The 18,818-nt window shown below is 35.2% G+C and overlaps 2 protein-coding genes, 1 long non-coding RNA gene and 1 pseudogene across 4 annotated transcripts; 1 reads left to right on the forward strand and 3 right to left on the reverse strand.

The window, feature by feature from the left end:
• Positions 1 to 4,595: 4,595 nt before the first annotated feature.
• Positions 4,596 to 6,825, reverse strand: LOC100855112 (uncharacterized; annotated as a pseudogene).
• Positions 6,826 to 7,419: 594 nt separating this feature from the next.
• On the reverse strand, positions 7,420 to 12,687 carry LOC100248248 (importin subunit alpha-2). Of its 2 annotated transcripts, none has more exons than XM_010651240.3 (12): positions 12,415 to 12,687; positions 12,091 to 12,332; positions 11,715 to 11,811; positions 11,522 to 11,613; positions 11,294 to 11,425; positions 10,998 to 11,183; positions 10,715 to 10,878; positions 10,534 to 10,612; positions 9,254 to 9,382; positions 8,607 to 8,734; positions 8,130 to 8,504; positions 7,420 to 7,978 (listed from the first exon to the last, which is right to left on the reverse strand). In XM_010651240.3, the coding sequence occupies exons 2-11, from the start codon at positions 12,298 to 12,300 to the stop codon at positions 8,132 to 8,134; spliced, it is 1,590 nt and encodes a 529-aa protein (XP_010649542.1). In that variant the 5' UTR covers positions 12,301 to 12,332; positions 12,415 to 12,687; the 3' UTR covers positions 7,420 to 7,978; positions 8,130 to 8,131. The 2 variants fall into 2 exon arrangements, with proteins under 2 accessions (XP_010649542.1, XP_059592605.1); XM_059736622.1 differs by having other exon boundaries at positions 12,091 to 12,325; positions 12,415 to 12,474.
• A 3,005-nt stretch (positions 12,688 to 15,692) lies between these two features.
• LOC100260115 (uncharacterized) lies at positions 15,693 to 17,216 on the reverse strand. Its single transcript, XM_002271587.3, has 3 exons — positions 16,641 to 17,216; positions 16,295 to 16,545; positions 15,693 to 16,197 (listed from the first exon to the last, which is right to left on the reverse strand). Exons 1-3 carry the CDS (start codon positions 16,785 to 16,787, stop codon positions 15,804 to 15,806), a joined length of 792 nt encoding a protein of 263 aa, XP_002271623.1. The 5' UTR covers positions 16,788 to 17,216; the 3' UTR covers positions 15,693 to 15,803.
• A 224-nt stretch (positions 17,217 to 17,440) lies between these two features.
• On the forward strand, positions 17,441 to 18,817 carry LOC109122691 (uncharacterized). Its single transcript, XR_002030181.2, has 2 exons — positions 17,441 to 17,793; positions 18,316 to 18,817. It is a non-coding gene; the product is annotated as an uncharacterized LOC109122691 (long non-coding RNA).
• The last annotated feature ends 1 nt before the right edge of the window (position 18,818 follows it).

The raw sequence follows: 18,818 nt of genomic DNA on the forward strand, positions 1-18,818 counted from the left end.
TGGGTCTATCACAAGTGGCTCTGAGTGGCATTCAATCATCCATGTAGCTCTCCCAAAAACCACTCCTCTGATGTGAGGTGTTTAGAACTTGCTTCTACATGTGATTTTGAAAATATTTCTTTAAAAATAGTTTTTATGAACTGTTTTTAAAACGGTTTTAATTACTTTTAAAATTAAAACTGTTTGAGAACTTAAATATATATATATATAAAGGATTTTCTTGAATCATTCTTTAAAAAGATAATATTTTTTAATTTAAAAACTATTTTAAAGAACATATTTTTAAAATATTCTCTATCTTTTTAATTATTATTCATCACACTTTTGCAAGGAATATTTTGAAATAAATTCTCAAAAACTATTTTTTTATCCAAAGTTGAACATATTTTCTCCCTTGGAAAAATATTTGTAAGAACACTTTCCCAAGTAAGGCTTAGTATTTCAGTAGTGACATTTGAGGTAAAGAATAGCCATTGAAGGATGATGAACAGATAAACCGAGAGATCTGATCTTGGGGTGTGAATTTGTGGTGGACATGGAGAAATGAAGTTTGAGAAAAGAGAAATGAGACAAATCATCCAGATATTATTGTGACAGTGGGGCGAAAATGAAAGATCATGAGACAACTTTATTTGTCTTAGAGACAAGACAAGAGGAAAAGAAGAAGAAAGGACCACACCCACATGATCTTCACCTTTCAAACCCATAAAATAGAATGTGTTCTTATACTATAGGAAATTTTAGGTATCCATATTTTTTAAATTTGGACCTTTATATATATATATATAGCTAAATCTAAGAAATTAAATAAGAATAAAAGAAATCGATTTCGATATGATCAATGACAAGGAAATACGAAAAAAAAGAAAGAAGGATAATTAGTTGTTTCTTTCTATCCCATTCTCTAATATTTGGTTATTGGTATATTAAAAAAATTATTTTTCATTTCAACTAGTGATTTGAACTATTGGTGCATACACCCTACTACATTTTCAATAATGTTGAGAACCCTAAGAACAAACATTTTAATAATATCTTTTATCAATTAATATTAAGATGGGTTTAAGAATGAGATTGGTAATGCTTTGTCATGTTACTATTTTTTGATTTGGAGAACACTTTTCATATTGAAAAAAATAGCTTCATAGCTTATTGAATTAAAAATAAAAATAACTATGGTCTTGTTAGACCACACTTTTTCTATTCTCCAAAAAAAAAAAAAAACATTTTTGGTAACCGAAAAATATATAAAAATAAATAAATTTCTTTTTCTTAAATACAGAAAACATAATGTTTTTGAAAAATGTCAATTATTTTTACTTATTTTAAAAAATAATTATATAAATAAAATTTTTTATTAAAAATAGGATATAATATATAAAAATTATTTTCAAATTAATGATAAAAAATAAATTAAACAAATTTTATGGTAACAATTTTTTGAAAATTATTCTAAAAAATACTTACCAATGAGAGCCTCAATTTCCATAGAAGGGTTTTCATATCTTACTTCTGCCTCCCCCACCACTCATAATTCAAAGGAAGACACAAGGAAACTAAGCTCGAAAACTGAGCCACACAGCAGCATGGTCTCCTCTCCATCTCTCTTTCTCTCGATGCATATTGCAGCAGAAGAGAAGCATTGGAGGGCAGGCAAAAAGAGTCAAAGACAGCCACAGCTGCTCTCTCCTCGGTAGAATGAAATCCTGCTGTGAAAAACTGGTTTTTGTTTAGCAAAACCCAACCCCATGTTTGATAAAAACGATGCGTTTTGTTTCTTCTTCACCTTCTTGTAAAAGACTATCCACTTAGCTCTCTCCCTAGTCTGCAAGTTTAGTGTTTTTGGGAGGTGGGTTTGAAGCAAAAAACTTATATAGTATAAATATAATTGCAGGAGGACACAGCAAGAGGTGACTCTTATCATGTAGGTCTCCTTTCCTAGTCTATATACTTACTGAGTTATAATAATTTAGTGGTCCTTCAAACCATTATAGCCCTTTAAAATTCAAGTGATGAGCCAGTTTGGCCAGCAGTCACTGCCCCATTTGAACATTCTCAAAGTAGTAAGTGCACGTGCTTCTCTCTATTTTCAACCCTTCCTTCCTTTCGTTTTTAAGGGTTTTGGCCTTGTCTTATTGTGTCTCATTTTTTTATTTTACTCCACTTTGGCAACTTCCAAAGTTAGTTTACTTCACGTCTCTTGTGTCTCATTTCGTCCATCTAGTTTATGTGACCATATTTTGAAGTTATATCTTGAAGATTAGTACCCTAAAAGTAATAATATTTATGTGGGTCATGATTAATGGTATCGAGACTAATTACTTTTAACAAAAATGTGTGGAGTTTGATTACTCATTATTTAAGCCATAATTATGTTATTTATTGGAACTAGTAATTGTTATCTAAAGCGAAGATAGTCCTATCAAAAAAGTTCCCCAATAAAAGGTAATAATAGATCCCACGATTTCTTTAATTTGCACGGGTAAATCCTTGATTGGTCTTATACGGCCTATAAGAAACTCAATAATGGAGGATCAAATTAAGATATATAATAAAAGGAACATTAGATGGAAGATAATGATAAGAATATTTATAAAAATACATTTAAAGCTTATTGAATGTGTGCACAAATCCTTATCAATCAAATAGATTTACTATAGGTTATGAAGTTACTTATAGTCATTTATGACAATGACTAAGTCAATGATATTTATCTAATCGTGATTAAGTTTTTCTTACTATACAATGACTCATAACTTATTTACCTTACAGATAGATAGTGAGAGGACTTTAGCATACAACTTCTAAAACTTATAAGGAGTTAAGGGTCAATTTCAAAAGACATGCTTTGTCAACCTTCCCATCAAGGTCATGTACAATGCTCGACTTAAAGGGTACTATAGAGAATAGGGTGTCGTTTCCCTTGTTCTACCCTTGATCAAGGTCTCAATGGAAGTAATATCTCGAATCAAATTTCATGATTAGGTGACCCACCTTGCAAAAAGCCATGAAGTCCGTTCATACATGAAGAAGGGAACACGATCCCTTCCACAAGTTATTGTCCTGTAAACTCGAACAAATATTTAATAAAGTTAGATGAGTCTAGTACAATAAGGTTATATAAAACAAGAATCACCTTATGAAAGTACTAACAATACTTATATGGGTCGATCACATATAAATTATGAAAGGTAACATCTAATCATACTTTAAATTTAAAATTAAATATTTGAGTAAATCATGTTTGAAGGACCACAAATTTAATCATGAAATGATAAAAGTTATGTCTTCTTTGAAATAGGTACATCCACATGCAAGGCAAACGACTTATTAGTTAAATGACAAATGAATAATATTTTGTTTATATGATATGTCTTAAAATATACAAATAAACACAATTACATAATAAATTATATGCTAATTATAATAATAGTACCATACATGAATGAGAATTTCAAAATTTAAATACTAAAATTTAAAAACATAATTAAAGATTATTGTAAAAAAATACTAATTTTAGTTTATTAAAATCATTAACTTTTCAAAATTTAGAAAAGAAAGAAACCAATTTTTTAAAAATTTGGCTCTCAAAGTCTAAGGAGAACTATTGAGATATATTAAGTGGGACCTTATTACTAATGTTTAATATAAAATGAGGACAAATAAAAGCAAAATTAAAAATTAAAAAAATGACATTATTGTAAATAAAGTAAGTAATATTATAATAAATGAAGGTAGACAATGAGTCACAAGAAAACAGTATTCAACCTTCATTGATATGTGTATGGATGGATAGTTGGCAATGATTATTTAATCCCAAGATTTGTTTTTTTCTATGAAAATTCAATTGGACATATAGGCTATATTCAGATTAGTTCATCACATGGATCATGTGGAGTTAGTATCTTTATTATTTATGCATCAATGACAATAGAATAGTAAAAATAAAAATAAAATATTTATTGTGAAAAGTGGGTTTCCACATGCCCGTTTGAAAAAAAAATCATAAAATAATATTTTTTTTTAAAATAATTTAAATTTTATACATTTACTCGTCAAAGATAGCCTATAGAATGATTAAATATAATATATATATATATCATTAAAAGGTAATATTAGAATGATCAAAGAAAATTCCTTTAATGGACAAATGCATAAAATGGTGAGATGGATGAATTAGTAGGTATAAAGCTTGCTTTATTGCAAAGGGGATTCATCCATTAACTAGAGAGGGTATGTGTTTCACATGATTAGACAGTCCTTAAGAGAGCAAAAGACCAAGGCAGCAAGCCAGCATGCAATAAGCAGACACCCAGCTGTAAGGGCCCAAGAAGTCAGGCATCGGGTCTAACCATTATAGTCTTTTGTTTTTTGGTTTTCACTTGGTCCATAGTCCAATGTATGATAGAAAAACGTAAAGGTTTGTTTGATAATTATTCTTAGAAATGGGTTTTTTTGTTAATCTCTTTATAATAAAGCATAGTCTTCTAACTTAGTAAACTATGAATAGAAAAGGGGGGTTTGGGAGTGATTTCTTGAGTCATCAAATATGGATCCAAACATAAGAGGAAGAGATTTCTTGAGTCATCAAATGCCAAAATGAAACTTTGAATAACCAAACAAGACGTAATTGTATCATCCGCTTAAATAATCGCTTTGCATACTCTTCCGAATTGGTTCAAAGTCCCATATTCAAACGCCCACAATTTGAAATGCCCTATTGCCTTGTTTGGGCCCCAAGAAAATTCTGAGATTAGCTGGAAACTCGTTGACTGACAGATGGGTTTGCGAGATTAGGTATCTCTCTCTCTCTCTCTCTCTCGCTCTCGCTCAACCACATCCACACATCTCCACGGTTCCCCATCTATTATGGCATATATGATAATAAAAGAAGCCCACTTAGACCCACATTTGGACCCACGAAATCAAAGCAAAATCAAAATGTGGCCTTTATAGGAAAGTCAAAAAAAAAAAAAAAAGGTAAAACTTTCACGCTCTCTGTACTTTCTTGCGGCCAAGTTTTGAGAAGAAGTAAGCACATGATCCAGGACCAAAAGATGAGGAGCCAGTCCTTGGGCTTTCTCTTCGGGAGATGGGTCCGATCGGATTGGATCAGGACCCGATAGACTGCTTCGGTTAAGGCGTAGTATCCCCAGCTCCGTCAGACACGGTATATCGTATGCACCCGTGGCCTCCGCCACACCCAGATACTCGCAGAGCTTCAGGCGACCGCCGCTTCTCTCCTCCGGCGTTAACTGGTCACCATGGGTGAGTATTAGAAGGGGTTTCTCGTCTGCAAGTTTGCAACGACCACCATGAAATCAATCCCAAACCAGGAATCATTCTAGGGGGAGATATAGAGAGAGGGTTACTTGATTTTCTGATGGCAGGGCAGCGGAAGAGATCTCTGGTGGCCTCTACTGGCTTGAGATCGCCATTGTTGAAGGCTTTAGTGATCTCTGCTAGGTTCACTACCAGCACTGCGCAATTGACTGGGCTCGCGGTGAATCTTGCAGAGGACAATTGACACCCCATTGGAGGCGTTGTGGTGTCGTCCTCTGGTCTGGAACAGGGCTAATAATGGCGTACCCCATCAGCCATCTAAGACGAGATTCCTCGAGACCCTCCCTCATGCGGTTCAAATCTAAACCCCTGGTGTCATAGACGCAGAACCCACTTCGCACCTATCTCAGGACGTTGTGTTCTTCTAAAAACATCGTCGTATGATTGGAAGACTCCCCTGAATGCAAAAAAACAGAAACCATACTCAGAGAGAGAGAGAGAAAGAGAACCCATGTGTAAACCGGCATTACTCGAAGTCTAAGCGAAAGGGATGAGGCCAGAACGGCCAAGGAAACTGTACATCAAGTTGACAAGAGAGCTTTTGCCAGAACCAGAGAGACCCACCAGGAGAATAGTGATAACCGGTGGAACATCCATATCTGCCTTGCTGATTCCACCGGTGGGGAGCCAGAAATCGCCGGAGCGGTAGGTGATGAGCTTGTGGCGGAGCTCATCCAGGCCTTGGTCGGCAACTAAGGCGAGTCTTTCCAGTTCTCGAAGGAGTCTGCGCCTGGGAGTGAGGTGTGAGAGGGTGTGAAGATCCAGTTTAAGACGGGCATGGTCTTGGAATTCCTGGGCTGTTCTCCACCAACAGAAGGCTGATCTTGAGCTTGAAGACTGCGTCTCATCTTCTTCATTTGAGAAGAATTCACCTGTCATTTCATTTGCCGCTCTTAAAAATTTGTTGGGATGGACGTCTTGGTAGTGGGAATACTATCCTAAGAGACTTCACAAGGTGGACTTCTTCCTCTCTGGTTGCTGTGAGAGATGGTAGCAGAGCTCAATCCCACACGACCCATAATTCCAATGTATCATGAAATTTTGCAAAGATGGCTTGGAAAATGGTGTTCAAAGTCCAAGCTCTAGGGATTTTAGAAGACTAGTACAGTACACAAGCAAGAATTATTGGATCATGACAAAATGCTTGAGAACGTGTATAGAAAAAAATGTAGAAATATTTTATTAAAAGGTATAAATATTTGGAAAAATAACTTTATTATTTTATAAATATTTGGAATAATACGTTGAAGGGTATTTTTATTTTTTTTTAAATTACTTTAATTTTCAAGAAAGGTAAATCATTCTTCCAAATTTAGGTTTTCAATGTTCACTTTAATCCAATAACCAATTTTTTTTTTTCTTCAAAAGGAACCTTATAACTCAAATCCATTAATTTATGTCCAAATATCTAATTATTTTATATCCAAAGGTTCATTCCTTTTTACTGTGTGAAACCTCAATACCTCAAAGCTCAAGCTACCTCAATTCCATTTGTTTATATTTAATCCCACATATTATTTCATCATACATTTCCAATGACCCAAATTTAATGTTCGATAGTTATTGTTACGTTACCTTAAAACTCTCCTAATCCTCGCCGTGGCACTTCACTTCGCATCTTTATATCATGTGCCGTCTTCTTCTTGAAAAGGTTCCCATCAAGGCACTAAGCACAAGCGTCAGGAGACAGTACAAGCATTCTTCTTTCATGAAATTAATATTTTGAATACCATTTGGATCTACTCAAATGGTAAAACTAGAATAAGATGGACTTGGATTTAGAGCAGCTAGAAATTAGGAAACAAAATCAATGTACCAACTAGAACCCTTGATTTGTAATCAGACATAGGATATTGTGGTATGTGGTATCCACATGACTACAAAACAACAAAAAAAATTAATCTCATCCCCATGGGTTGTCTCATTGTCACCTGCCAAACCCTAGAGTAAATCCAAGGAGATGGAATCATCTTCCTTCACAAAGGGAGTCCTTTAACGGTGCTTCTGATAATGAAATGACAACATTGCAACATAAAATAACAAAAGATATACGGTGCATTGAATGAGAGATGGGGGTGTCTATAATAGAAAATAAGCTCTATTTTCTTTCTTTCTCCTTGCAATAAACCAAGCAATAAAGAAAATGTTTTTGAATACTATATTCACCCAGCAACAACAAAACGAATACCGACTCACTAGGAACTTAATGGTACAGCTAAAGGACTCTTAAAGAGCAAATAGAAGAGACAATGCTGCAATTTCAAGAGAGATACTTGCACACCATTCAAAATAAGGAACCCCCCTTGTGCAGCAATGATCCCCTTCAGACACTTCCCATTACATACTTTGGTACAAGGCAAAAAACCAAATGACGCCCACCTGGCCTTCACTTCGTCATGAAACCCAACCCAACCCAACCCAACCCCACCCCACACCCCACCCCACCCCACCCCTTTTTTATTTGACCATTGTAGTATAAACTGACCGACCTTGACTCCTCTTCAACCACAACGGACACAGGACCGGACTGCAACCAGACACAGCAAGGTGCCCTGACTTGACTTGACTTGACTTGACCCAACATATAAGTTGCCCCCCCCTGAACTTTTGAGCTTCATCCAACCAACTGAAAACCCTGCAATTTTTCATAGAAATAAGGAAACAGAGAGTGATGATAAAAACAACACATCCTCGAAATAATTAGCATGCTAATGCCTGCATATAGGCTCATCTGATCTTCTTCATGTAGGTCTAAATTGTAAAACTTAAAAGTAAATGGTGTGTACCTTCAGCTAAAGTTGAATCCACCTGATGGAACTGAAACATCATTGCCTCCAAATTGGAAACCAGGCTGGGAACCATCACCTGAAGGCAATGTTTCATCCTCCTCCTCCAACCAATATGTCTCAAGAATCTTCACTGCCTTTTCATAAATCTCATTGTTATCATGACTCTGAAGATTCTCAATCTTTTCTAACCCTTCAGCATCGTCTATCAATTGGGCATAATAATTAACATCTCCACTGTTGCCTAGAGTCTTCTCAGCTTCCCCAACCTTCAGTATGTTCTCTAGTCCTTCCAAACAGACAGTCACAATCCTTGGATCAGGGCATACAAGGAGGTCACACAATGGCTTTATGCACCCTTGACTCACCAGGTACCTATATCACCAACAAAGGTGGTCAATCCAAAATACTATGTCTGTTAAAAGAGGGTTTTGGCCAAACATAAGAAGGAACTTCACAGGAATCAAGATAACATACTTGATTTGTTCATGAGTGCCACCAGAAGTAGCATTCGATATTGCCCATGCTGCCTCTTTCTTTATATCAAACTCGGCAGTTTGAAGCAAATGAACCAAGGGGGCAATTACACCAGCCTCGATAACAGCCTGCATTTTTGCAAAATATATAAACTAAGTACAATTTACACAAATCAATCACATAGGAAGGCATATCTTAAAGCAAAATCAATTAGGAACTTATATTTGTGAAGAAGATGATGATGATGCTGAACCGAAACATCAGTCCTTGAGCATTATACCTGAACATTAGGCACATCAGAAAGCACCCAATCCATCACAAGATGGAAACCTACTTGGATGAATAACATAGGACTATGACTTGAATAATTCCTCACTCCATTCCCCGCAAAAGGACAAAAGTAGACCACAAAATTTTTGGTCACCAGATACATGAAACACGCATGTACATGAGCCAGTAATCGGGATTTTCCCACTGGGGTATTCTTTTCAGACAGTCAAGGCCACCTTGGCAGTTAATATATTCAAGCCCTTGATCACTGGGGTAAGGAAAATTTTGCAGCCAATAAAAGCCAGCTACAAGTTCCTTAAAATCAAACCAAATAATAAAGCTAAGAGGCATTAAATTTCCAAGGTGTACTTGCTTACCTGGATCTGTTCCTTGTTTCCAGCTGTAATATTTGAAATAGTCCAGCAAGCTTCTTTCTTGATGCTCTTTTTATGATTATGGGTCAACAGGCTCAGAAGGCACGGAAGTGCACCATGATTAATTATAGACTGCAGGAATGGGAACCCACTACCAATAAATCCTTGACAATCTTAGCAAATCAGGGGCAAGCATAACAAGATCATTAGCATGATTACAAAAACTTCTCAACCAATGAAAGAGGAAAAAATACTCCTAACCAGTTGGGTTTTAAGCCTCAGATACAGTATTATTAGCTGTTTTTCAATGGATAAAGAGTTGGACACACAATTCTAGAATGCACAAATTTCAAATACAACCAGAAGATTTTTATTTTTTGTTTTTCCTTTTATTTTCCCTTGGTCCCAAAGGCTGGCAGTAGTTTCAAACGCCACAGGAAAGAAGATTCATTAACTTGCTATAGCTTCTCCCAGCTCACCTCAAAACAAGCCATCAAGGTGCTGACCCTGATATCTACTCAATTTGATTACCTATTTGTTTTTCTTCAAACTTCGTAAGCATATTTCCCTCTACAATTTTGTTTATTTTGTATTACCTTACAAAACACCACAATGGTGTCTGAAAGGGGAAGATTGACTTCTAAAAACCATGTTACATGCGAGCAAATCATGTTAAACCGTGTTACATGCAAGCAAATCATGTTAAAACGTGTTACATGCGAGCAAATCATGTTAAAACGTGTTACATGCGAGCAAATCATGTTAAACCGTGTTACATGCAAGCAAATCATGTTAAACCGTGTTACATGCAAGCAAATCATGTTAAACCATGTTACATGTGAGCAAATCATGAATAGGTGGCGATGGTGAAGGGGCTTTCTAAATTCTAATCACCTTAACTTTTATTTCTCATTCTTTTGAGAAAATATTTTGTACCTGAAATACACTTGGAAAACTCTATATTTTTATACCAACCATTTAAGGAAATTTTAATTTCCTTATTTAGTCTACACAAGTTTCTCACTTAGGGAAAGTAGAGATAAATCCAAGTAATTATTAACATCAGCCTGACTGAAATTGCAGGAAAGTAAGGCAGCATTTCACTAAGATTTCAGAACCCTTGCACAAGAATCTTAGGCCTAAAAAACTAAAATAAGAACTTGAATGAAAGAATCAATAGGTAATAGGCTTGCCAGATTGGCAGTAAATATTATTGTACCATAAAAAAAGGAAAAGATGTAAAAAACCATTGGGGGGAAAAAATGCTTTTCAAAAGCACATACCTGAGTCTGGATATCGTCTCCTGTCACAATGTTTCCAACTGTGCGAAGGGCAGGAATGAGCACTGATGGAGATGGATGACTGGAACAACACATGCGTGTTTCAAGTTCTTGGGTCTTAAATGCATAAGATGGAATATAAAGGAGCTGTCTGACAAAGTGAGTAATAAAATGTAACACTTACAGGAGGAGCTCAACAAGTCTGGGGCAGACACCTGCCTCGATCACTGCTTGAATTTTGTCATTTGTACCATCAGAGAGATATGAGAGTGCCCAACATGCATCTGTCAGAACTTCTTCATCGCTGGAATGAACAAGACGCTCCAGGGCTGGAAGTGCCGGCTTCACCTGCAATTTCAAAAGGTTTAAAAACTGCTACAGACAACCACAAAGTAAAATTTAGGGAAGGAGGGAGAGACGGGATGCAATGCTTGAATCCTAAACAATGCAATGATCAAAGCAACAACCTGATCAAATGGTGGCTGAGGCTTGCCTCTGCAGAAGTTTGATAGAGTCCATGTGGCATTTCTTAGCATTGAAAGTTTGGCATGCTCATTCAACTGTGCTAGCAATGGAATCAAGGCCCCATGACCAAGGACAAGATCACGGCATCTGGGTGAGTCACCAGCAACATTTCCCAAAGCCCAGACAGCCTACATTTTGGTAAAGGATTTCATATAAAACCTCGAATCTATGTTATGCCAATAAATGATATACAGTCTGCAATCTTAAAACGGGCTTCAAACAAATTTCAAATAAGCACCTGCTCCCGAACATCATCACTTGGAGAACCAAGTAGCTTCACAAATATTGGCACTGCTCCATGATCAATTACCACCTTGGTATTTTCTGATGTCCCAGAAGCAATGTTTGTGAGAGCCCAAGCTGCCTCAAACTAGACAAAATTGAAGCCATTATTGAAATAAGTACTTAAACAAACTACAAAACTGCTAATAACCAAACAACAATGTAACAAAGAACAATCCCAAACCTGAAGCTGTGGGAAATCCTCCCTAACAAGAAATTCCACAAAGCGAGGAACCACCCCAGATTGAATAACTTCCTCAATTGGCGGACTACGTTCTGTTAATTGAGTTTTCACAGAAATGGTTACTATAAATCATCACTCATTTTATAAAGAAGACAACCTAAAACAAAAACAGCAAATGAGATCATGTGAATACCAATAGAAAGCAGTTTCCGGAACTGAGTAGTGGCCTCCAGCTGCAAACTGCTATTATCCGACCAAACCCCAGCAACCATCGAAGGAAGACTCTCTAACTGAAATTAAATCAGAAACCATCAAAAACACAATCCAATTCAGAACACAATTTACCATAACAGTATCAAACACGCACCGCGCTATCCAAAAACCCTAACCCGTACAACAGATCCAAAAAGGCAGAAAAATATTCAACCAAAAAACTCAACCAAACGCTGAACTGTGATCAATTTTCTTCAAACCCTAACCCTAGATCAAAATCACAAATCACCAAACCCACACCCACCAGACTACCACTACGCAAGCATATACATATACAGGCAAATGAAAGAAGAAACCTTTTTTTCGACAGTGGAAGCGTGAGCAGCGGCAGGGAACTGCTGAGCCTGGAGACCTTCACGACGCTTCTTCTGCAAGCTCTCCTCGCGTTTGCTCTTACGGATCTCAACCATGTTGTCTTCCCTCCGTCTCCGGCCTTCCTCGGCATCGACGGCGACCTTATACCGGTTCCGGCGAACCTCGGTTCTAGCGCTGGGTCTCAGAGACATGGCTTTGATTCGATTGGATTAAACCCTAAAAACTGCACAAGCAATAATCCTCATCAATCAACAATCCAACAAAACCCTAACCCTAGAAATCGACTGATTGAAACCCAAACTCACCTCTGTAAAGGAAAAAAAGAATACTCAAGAGAGCGCTTGGAGACTATGAAGAGGGTTTGGATCGTTGGATTTGCGACAGCCTCTTAAACTCCTGTTTTTTTACCGTTTTATTAACCGCTGTCAAACGGTAAATATTGGCTCCATTTTTTACGTTTTTACCATACATCTGAGGCATCCACCAGAATTTGAATTTTGAAAGTGGGAGTGACAACGGCGTGCCTTGGTTTTGCTCCTTCCAGGCTGTTGTGGGTGCGGCTGTCCAATCTTCGGTTTAAGGAGAGTGGAAGTAGTCTGAATTAGTATTCCTTTATAACTGTACCTAAGCTAAAGACATAGATAAAAAGTCAGCTCCACATGATACGTACTCAAAAAGGATCAACTTTACCAACTGCTTGGAAAGCCTACCAACATATTCAAAGTCCGAAGTTCGAACAAGGAATTTTGAAAAATAGATATTATTATTATTATTATATTATTGTTTAAATAATTTTATCATTCTTTAGTAATACAGTGTTAATTTCATTAATATGATACCTTCTATTATAATTATTGTTTGAATTACTATTAATATTATATCAACATTATTATTCATATTATCTCAAAGATTATTATATTATAGTATTATTATAAGTCGTGACAATTTTATTACATTGTCATCTTATATATTAAGCGTATTTGTGTCGTATATTAATTTTATAAAAAATCTAAATGCCTCAAAAATACCAAAAAATCTACCTTTTAGGGTTAGCCGAGTCGACTTGCAAATATGATGCAAAGTCACACATATGTAAATTTACGCTAAAAAATTAATATTGAACTTTATTATTAGACATTGTACTTTTAATCCATTTGCTTCCAACATTTGGTATATTTTTGTTACACTATTTCTCATGATAAATCTAATTATTTGAAAGATGTCTCATTATACTATATTGACTCTAAGTTATTGTAATTTTAGTATATTTGTTTAATACATTGATTATAATCTTGTCATATACGATTTTTATAATAATAATTAAAAAAAACTTAATATTCAATGTATTTGTGTCGAACTTATATTTTACAATAATTAGGATATGGGTGGCTTTTGTATGTTTAATACATCAAAAAAATAAAAATAAAAAGTTTTGTAGGTGATAATCATTGAGATGGTTGATGAACGTTATATAAAAACGTAAATAAGTATCAATTTACTATAAAAGACGATAATAGTTTTGTTATAAAATATTATAATACATTTGTTTCATACCTATCTCTTATAACAGACTTAATTGTCGTCTCTTATAAAAGATGACAATAACTTTGTTGTAAGATATCGATATCATAATACATTTATTTCATATCTATCTTTTATAATGAACTTAATTGTCACGGATGTTTCTTATTACATCATATTGCCTTATATTACAAGTTATTATAAATCTAATGCATTTAATATGTGACTTTTACAAGAAAGCTAAGTATCATGGGAATACTAAAAAAAATAATTTATAGAATGGTCATCAGAGTGATGGTTTGTGCATGATATGGAACAAAATAAAATTTTAAAAATTAAAAAAAAACACATGCAAAAAATATCAACTTATACTAAAAAACAAAATTAGATTTCATCGTATAGTCCCGTACTTTTAGTTACTTTGTCCATTTAGTAATTTTGTATTTTACTTATCTTTTGTAATAAACCTAAGCATATTGAAAAAAATTTCACACACTTAAAAACCAATTTTATTAAATTTAGTTATTTTTATTATATTCTAAACTTTCAAAATATTTAAGTAGGGCCATTTGATGATACAATTAAGAAATAATAACTAAAAATGTTATTATATTTATTTTTCTTAATTTTACAATCATTTTATAAAAAAGTATTAAAAAGAGGGTGTTGTGCATAAATTTACTTACATATTTCTTACAAAAACACTAACTAAGGTTATAAATGTATTTTAACATTGCATGTCCTTATGAATTTTTTAAATGGAAAGTTATATTTGCATCTATAAAAGATTCAAACCCTTTTAATAAAAATTTTAAGACAAAAATATCTTTTACTGAAATCCCTAAACAACCTTTAACCACAAAACATATATCAAGTTTTTTCCTTCATCCTTTATTTTATATATATATATATATATATATATATATATATATATATATATATATATATATATATATAATTTGTTTATATTTCTTATCATTTTTTTGGAGTTGGAAGAAGTAAGTATCATGAATGGTGTTTAGAGTTGTAGGGTCGAATATTTTATAATTGTCAAGCGTCGTACTTTTGGACATCTTAAGAATGCTCGAAAATTATACTTTTAAATATCCCTTTTATCAACAGACCTCCTAGGTTTGAACACCATAAGATGAATTTTTTTTTCATTTCTATTATTCTTTTTACCTGATCACTTCTAAATTCTTTTGAATTGTTTTCAACTATTTTTATAACAAGATTTTTGTTAAATGAGCTTTAAAGAAGATGAATTTTGTAGAGTTTGTGATTATGAAGTAGGTTGAGAGAGAAAACAGAAGAAGATAGATTTAGAGAAAGAAAAATGAGAAAAGTGTTCCAGATATTTTTAAAATTCCAAGATGAATATATTAATAAGTTTTTTTAATTTTTTAAGTGGATGTGTTAATAAATACGATGTATAGAGATTTCTTATGAATACAAATATAATATTCCTTTCAAATTTGTCACCCATCACCCGATGGACCCAATATATTTTTATACTGAATTTGGTTTTGTGTTAATTTAAAAAAAGTAATTTTTTAAAATAACATTATCCAAATATTGGATCAAATGATTTTCTATATTTTTCAAATTACTTTTCATATTTTGTTAAATAATAAGTTCCTTGTTTAGATTGTTTTCTATTTTTATTTTCAAAGAAAAAGGAAAAATGAAAAACATGTTTGGACAAAAAAAAGAAAAAAAAGAAGTGAAAACACTAATTTGTTGTTTTTTAAAAAATGAAAAAAAAAGAATAAAACCATATAAAAAAATTTGTGAGACCCTGATATAAAGGAGTACAAATTAAGAATGAAACATTATATTATTTTATAATGTTTAAAAAATTAAACATTAATTTTATTTATTTTTTGGTGTTTTTTGAACGTATTTTAAGAAATAATTAAAAATATAAAGAATAGTTTAACAACTTGTACTTCCTCCTTCCTCCGAGAGTAAAGTTTTTTCTGAGTTTTTCATATTTGAGTTCCAAAACATAATCTTGTCTCTCCCTTGTTGCCTTAAAACAATTTTGCTGAAAAACAAAAGCTATGTACGAAAAAATTAAATGAACAAATCAATCAGATGTACTTTATCAGTATTACATGTATACACAGTTTCTCCATTTTCTTTGCCTAAAATGGACCCCACTTTGCTTGCTTTAGACTTGATCAATGGAATGCTTGGTGAAAACTGAAGAGAATTGGGATGGTGGCTGCCCACTGTGATTTTGCCTAGCAGTGGGATTCTCTGTATTCATGGCTGTGATTATTCTATGCCTGGGTGACATTGGTGGAGAAGCAAAGAGAACTGAGATATCCAGCACCTGCCTTCTCACGGTTTCCTGCTCATGGCACAGCCTATGTGCCTTCAATGCTGTCAAGTATAAACCTGTTGCTAGGAAAGTTGTGGCCAACCCAAAAACCCCAGCAGCAGAGAACAAGCCTTGTGGAATGGTTAGGCAACTGGGTCTTGGGGTAGACCAGTTTTTGAGATGACCTGATTCCACACTCACCCCTATCAGCAACAATATCTCTCCAACAGCAAAGAAAATCCTGTGGGAAATTTGTTAGCTAGCTATACTATACTATATATACAATCAAATGGCTGAAAGGCAGAGTCAGGGCATGGAGAGTGGGGAATTTTTCATACCATGTTGAGATGAAGAAGAAGCCAGCCTGCCATGTGAGGGCCTTGGCAGAGCTAGAGTCGGGGTCCCAGGTGATAAGAACTGGAGGAGTTGATTTACTGACTGCAACCAACATGTAGGTGTGCTCCACCACCATGACTACTGCCAGGCCAAGAAAGGCACTGCCTGCACACAACAATGGCGTTTTCCCACTCCCACTGTATATGCATTCTTTTGTTGGGTGCTTGCCTTCACCAGTACTGTTCCATGTCACCTGCAGAGTCACCATCCACATAGAAGATCACTTTGATCAGTAAATTTTCATGAAAATCATGGTTTTTCATGCAATATATTTATTCTGAGGCGTACCATGGAGCGAGTGGCTTCAGCGATCAGGCAGAGAATGAAGCAGAAAAGGCCACAGAGGATGCATATGATTAGGAGGACAGTGCCGGCTTTGCTGCCAAGTTCTGTGCTCGAACGGCTTGGGGCAAGATCGGCGTGTGTTACTGCCATTACTGCAGGGATGATATATCAGAAAGGAGTTCGGCTCAGACAGGATCATTGATGGAAGATAGGGATATGAGCTTTATTTTTTTCCCCAGTGGTAGGAAGAGACAATTGCAGAATTGCTTGGAGGAAAGGTTGCTTAAAGGCTAAAGATTCTTGGGTTCAAGGCTTTACTCATAAGCTTTCACACAAGGGGCTGCAAAAACTTGCTTTTAGGGGGAGACATTGTTATTAAGTCAGTTTCTGATTGTTTTTGGAAAGTGGCCCTACTGTAGCTTTTACTCCACAGACAAGAAACATTTCACATGGAGGTTTTTGAATGAACAGCTTCCCAGCCGTCCAAGATTCTGAAGCCACCATATCCAGGATGCTCTCAGCACAGATGGCTTGGAATTCACCTTCCGTCTCACAGGCTGGAAAATTTGAAGAAAACCTCAACTGGGTGAATTGGATTAGGGGCATATAGATCAGAATGATATTATTCCTTGTGTAAATTAATATTTTGCCTTTCCAGATAAAGCTTTTAGAATGTTTAACAGTTGAAGGCATCCAACTCAAAACAGGGAATATGGGGTTTGCAACTCTATAAATGGAGAAAGTGCACCAAAGTAAAGAACATATAAAATAAATCAAAGAATAGACAAGAAAGGAATGTGGGATGTCCCTTTGTATCAGATCAAGTGTTCCTTTTAATCACCTGATCTTTCTATAAAAAAACATGGCATCATTGAGATTCCTGCGTGATATAATGGGAAAGCATCCATTTAGAGTATGCCCATTACAAGAATGACCCATAAGTTCAAGTTCCCAACCATGTTCAAGCTCAATGATTTACAAGCAGTCCTTTCTATATGAATCCCAAAACAGGCAGTAAGTTAATCGTCCCAGGTTCGAGTCTGAAACTCTCTTACAATAGAGGTCAGAGAGCAATGTCTCAGATACAACTGCATAATCAACATTTGAGTGCAGAGTCTGTTGAGTTTTCTCTAGGGAGGGAAGGCCTCAATGATGAGTTGAGTTCACATCGAACCTGTTTAGCACTTCCAAAGGAATTTCCTTCACAGGTTTCTGTAAAAGTTGGCCTTCAACCTCACCCACTCCCCAAATGTTTGAATAAAAATGTTCTTTTTCCACCAGAAACTAGAAAGTAAAGCTGAATTAATGTTACTCCTGCATATGTTTTTTTTCTGGTTTTTTATTTATTTATTTTATTACAGATACAAACAAAAATATCTTTTCAACCCATCAGCAGAAAATGAATAAAGCAACCAGAGCCATACCAAGAGTATAATGATGGGTGATCCAAAGAATAAATGATGGACAATTACTTAACTCAAAAGACAGCAAAAATTTATTCCACAGGAAAGAATTTTTACAAGGTTCTTTTGAGCACCCACAAAAAATGCCTCCGCCCTTTTCCCTCATTTGATTCCCAACCTATACTTTCGGTTGCCTCCCATGGATTTATGCCTGATAGGTTGATAGTCTTCTTAAATAACGATACACAAGACAAACACTGACACGTTTCTTACAGGTTTTTCGACTCTGCCAGTTCATTTGCACGTGAAAAATGGCTTCTGAGAAGGCAAATGCAAGGATTCCAGACAGCTGCACCAGCAGCAACCAAGCAGCTCTTGCAGAAAGAACAACGAACACGAATAGCACAACCAATTCCAACTTTGGGAAAGCACTAGCACAGAGAGCACTTTTCAGATCACGTCGTCGTCTATGGGTTGGGGGCAGAAAGACTACAAACAATGAGGCCAAGTCATTACCAAGCAGGCTAAGCAAGGTTTCCTTGGCTGAAGATTCAGAAAATCAGTGAATGGGTTTTGCACCATTTGCAGTGCAGTCCGTGTAGATTCCTCTTTGCAGTTAAACACTATATATTGTAAAGGCATTAAATCCTGTAACAGACAATAAGGTAAAATGATTTTCTATCTTATGTGTCTGGGACATGCATTTAATCAATACTATTGTTAGATAGTGTGACAAATTGACTAGCGAAATCAGTGCAGAATCTGTCTGCCCTTCCAG

The sequence above is a fragment of the Vitis vinifera genome, chromosome 5, assembly GCF_030704535.1.
Source record: "Vitis vinifera cultivar Pinot Noir 40024 chromosome 5, ASM3070453v1".
In the NCBI taxonomy this organism is placed as follows: Eukaryota; Viridiplantae; Streptophyta; class Magnoliopsida; order Vitales; family Vitaceae; genus Vitis; species Vitis vinifera.